This window comes from Aplysia californica, unplaced genomic scaffold (genome assembly GCF_000002075.1).
Source record: "Aplysia californica isolate F4 #8 unplaced genomic scaffold, AplCal3.0 scaffold00535, whole genome shotgun sequence".
NCBI classification, from domain to species: Eukaryota; Metazoa; Mollusca; class Gastropoda; order Aplysiida; family Aplysiidae; genus Aplysia; species Aplysia californica.
The window spans coordinates 365,530-367,675 of NW_004797805.1; the positions used below are offsets into that span (position 1 = coordinate 365,530).

Sequence of the window (2,146 nt, forward strand, 5' to 3'; positions counted from 1 at the left end):
TGCTGCTGTTGCTGCTGCTGTTGCTGTTGCTGCTGCTACATCTACTAATACTATTATTACTACTACACTGCTCTTCATCGTCATGATCGTAATCTTCATCATCATAAACACATCTGCGTCGTCGCCGCCGTCAGTACCATTATTACCCCCTTTTCCCCCATTCTTAGACCCGTCGTTTCTGTTCACGGCCCTGCCCTATGAGCTGTCCACCTTCTCCCTGCCCACCCTGTGGACATCGCTTTTCTTCATCGTCGTTTTCCTCACCTCGCTCACCTCAGCTGTCGTCTTCCTGGAGAGTGTGGTGACCTCTGTTTTGGGTGAGGATCATCATCATCATCATCATCATCATCATCATCATCATCATCATCATCATCATCATCATCATCATCGTCAGCTGCAGCAGCAGCAGCAGTGTAACGCCGCTTTCGACACCGTAAGGATATTTAAGAGGCGAGAACTCTGAAGTTAACGTCCAGCTCACTAGTGCCAAACCAAATGAGTGGAGAGCTATAAAACAAACAACCTAGTGGGGATTCAGACCAAGTTGGGTGGTGGGGGGCTCTCGTGTCCTAGAATTTAAGGTGTTCGCCTTTCATTCATTAAGTCCCGGGTTCGAATCCGGATAGCAACGGAAATTCTTCTTCTCTAAAATTGTCTCCTTTCACCTCCTTTCCTGCTCTCTAGCAATGTTCTCTCGTCTGTTTTCTTCTCCACTCTGCGCCCGTACACCCTCACCTCCTTTGCCACCTGCTCTGGGCTCCTCTTTCTGCAAACTTTCTACTGCTTTTCCTTGGCTCCTACTAACTGCTGTCTTTCAGCCACACCCCTGATCTTATGGTAGGTAAGATCTGCACCTAGCCTTCTCGGACAAGGGCGAAAAATCTCGAAGGTCCCATGTGCAAGTTGCGCACGTTTAAGACCCCTTGATGGTCGAAAATCGATAAGAGTAGGCTTCGGCCGCCACCCGGGAAAAATTCAAAATTTCCTCCAACTGAAAATGATTGGTGCGTCCCGTGCACTCATATGAGTTTCAGCAGTTGCGAGCGCCCAAAAAACTTACCAAAAAAAACGAACCAGGCGGCATTTGAGCTATGTCTGCCACCTTTCGATCCGATTGCCTCATTCTAATTTTCGTGGGTTTTTCTGTTACAGCTGTTTAGTTGATGTTTACAAAAATCTTCCCTTTAAGCCCAAAATACCCATGTTCCGTTCAGTTTCATTTTGAACGGAGTTCCGTACCAGCTACTAGGGTTTTAATGCTTCAAGATAATTTTTCCTTAAAACCGTTTTAAAACATGGAGTAAGTAAAAGACAGCATGACACCGGTGACCTATGTTGTCAATCAGTGTCGGGGTTAGCGATAAAGCGCTACAAGGACACCCTGAAAATGTCACTGAAAGACTTCAACATAAATCCCTCGACATGGGAGACCCCTGGCAGACCCAGCAGGGGAGCAGCAGTCACACTGGGCCCTGGGCAGCAAATCATAAGAGGCTTCACGAATAAGAAATGATGAAACCAAGAGAGAGGCCGCAAGCTGCTCGCATCCACAAGTGGAAATGGAGCCATTACATGTTCCTCGCCAGAATTGGTTTCAACAGCCACCACAGAAGTCACAATTCTTCAAATTCTTCTAAATCGCTGGAGAAATATTCTCTTCTGTGGGTGTATTGGTCATCGTCGGACATGACGGACGAGCTATTATTATGGCAATAAGGATGGGACGCAGGGGGTAAAAATTGAGGTAACAGTTGGCACTACCGGGTTAATACACTATCTCCTACAGATTAGAGTGTGGGGTTCCGGAAAGGATAAGAGACACTGTCTAGAATTATTATTGCAATCACTTCGACCAGTTAGGGTCGGTTGCAATTATTTGAACGTACCGGTTAGGATCCAAGTTACTGCTTAGGATAGGGGATATCGGTGAAAATACAAGATTCAGATTAGAATCCGAGTCTGACAATACGATTCGAACCTTTGTCCCCAGACCTGAGGGTGGAGCTATCCCGGTGGAGAATCCTGGTGATGGCCGGCGTGCTGAGCGTGTGTCTACTGCTGGCGATACCCCTGTGTACACAGGTGGGGGCGGGGCTTGTGTTGTTTGTTGGGAGAGAGAGAGAGAGAGAGAGAGAGAGAGAGAGAG

General features: G+C 47.3%; 1 protein-coding gene across 1 annotated transcript in view; it reads left to right on the top strand.

Annotated features, from left to right (window-relative positions):
- LOC101854663 (sodium- and chloride-dependent taurine transporter) overlaps nucleotides 1-2,146 on the top strand; it is a gene marked incomplete at its 3' end in the record, with an annotated part of 34,196 nt that overhangs the window by 29,850 nt on the left and 2,200 nt on the right. The window contains 2 exon segments of the mRNA XM_035971910.1: nucleotides 168-317; nucleotides 1,991-2,082. Coding sequence (XP_035827803.1) covers nucleotides 168-317; nucleotides 1,991-2,082 — 242 coding nt within the window.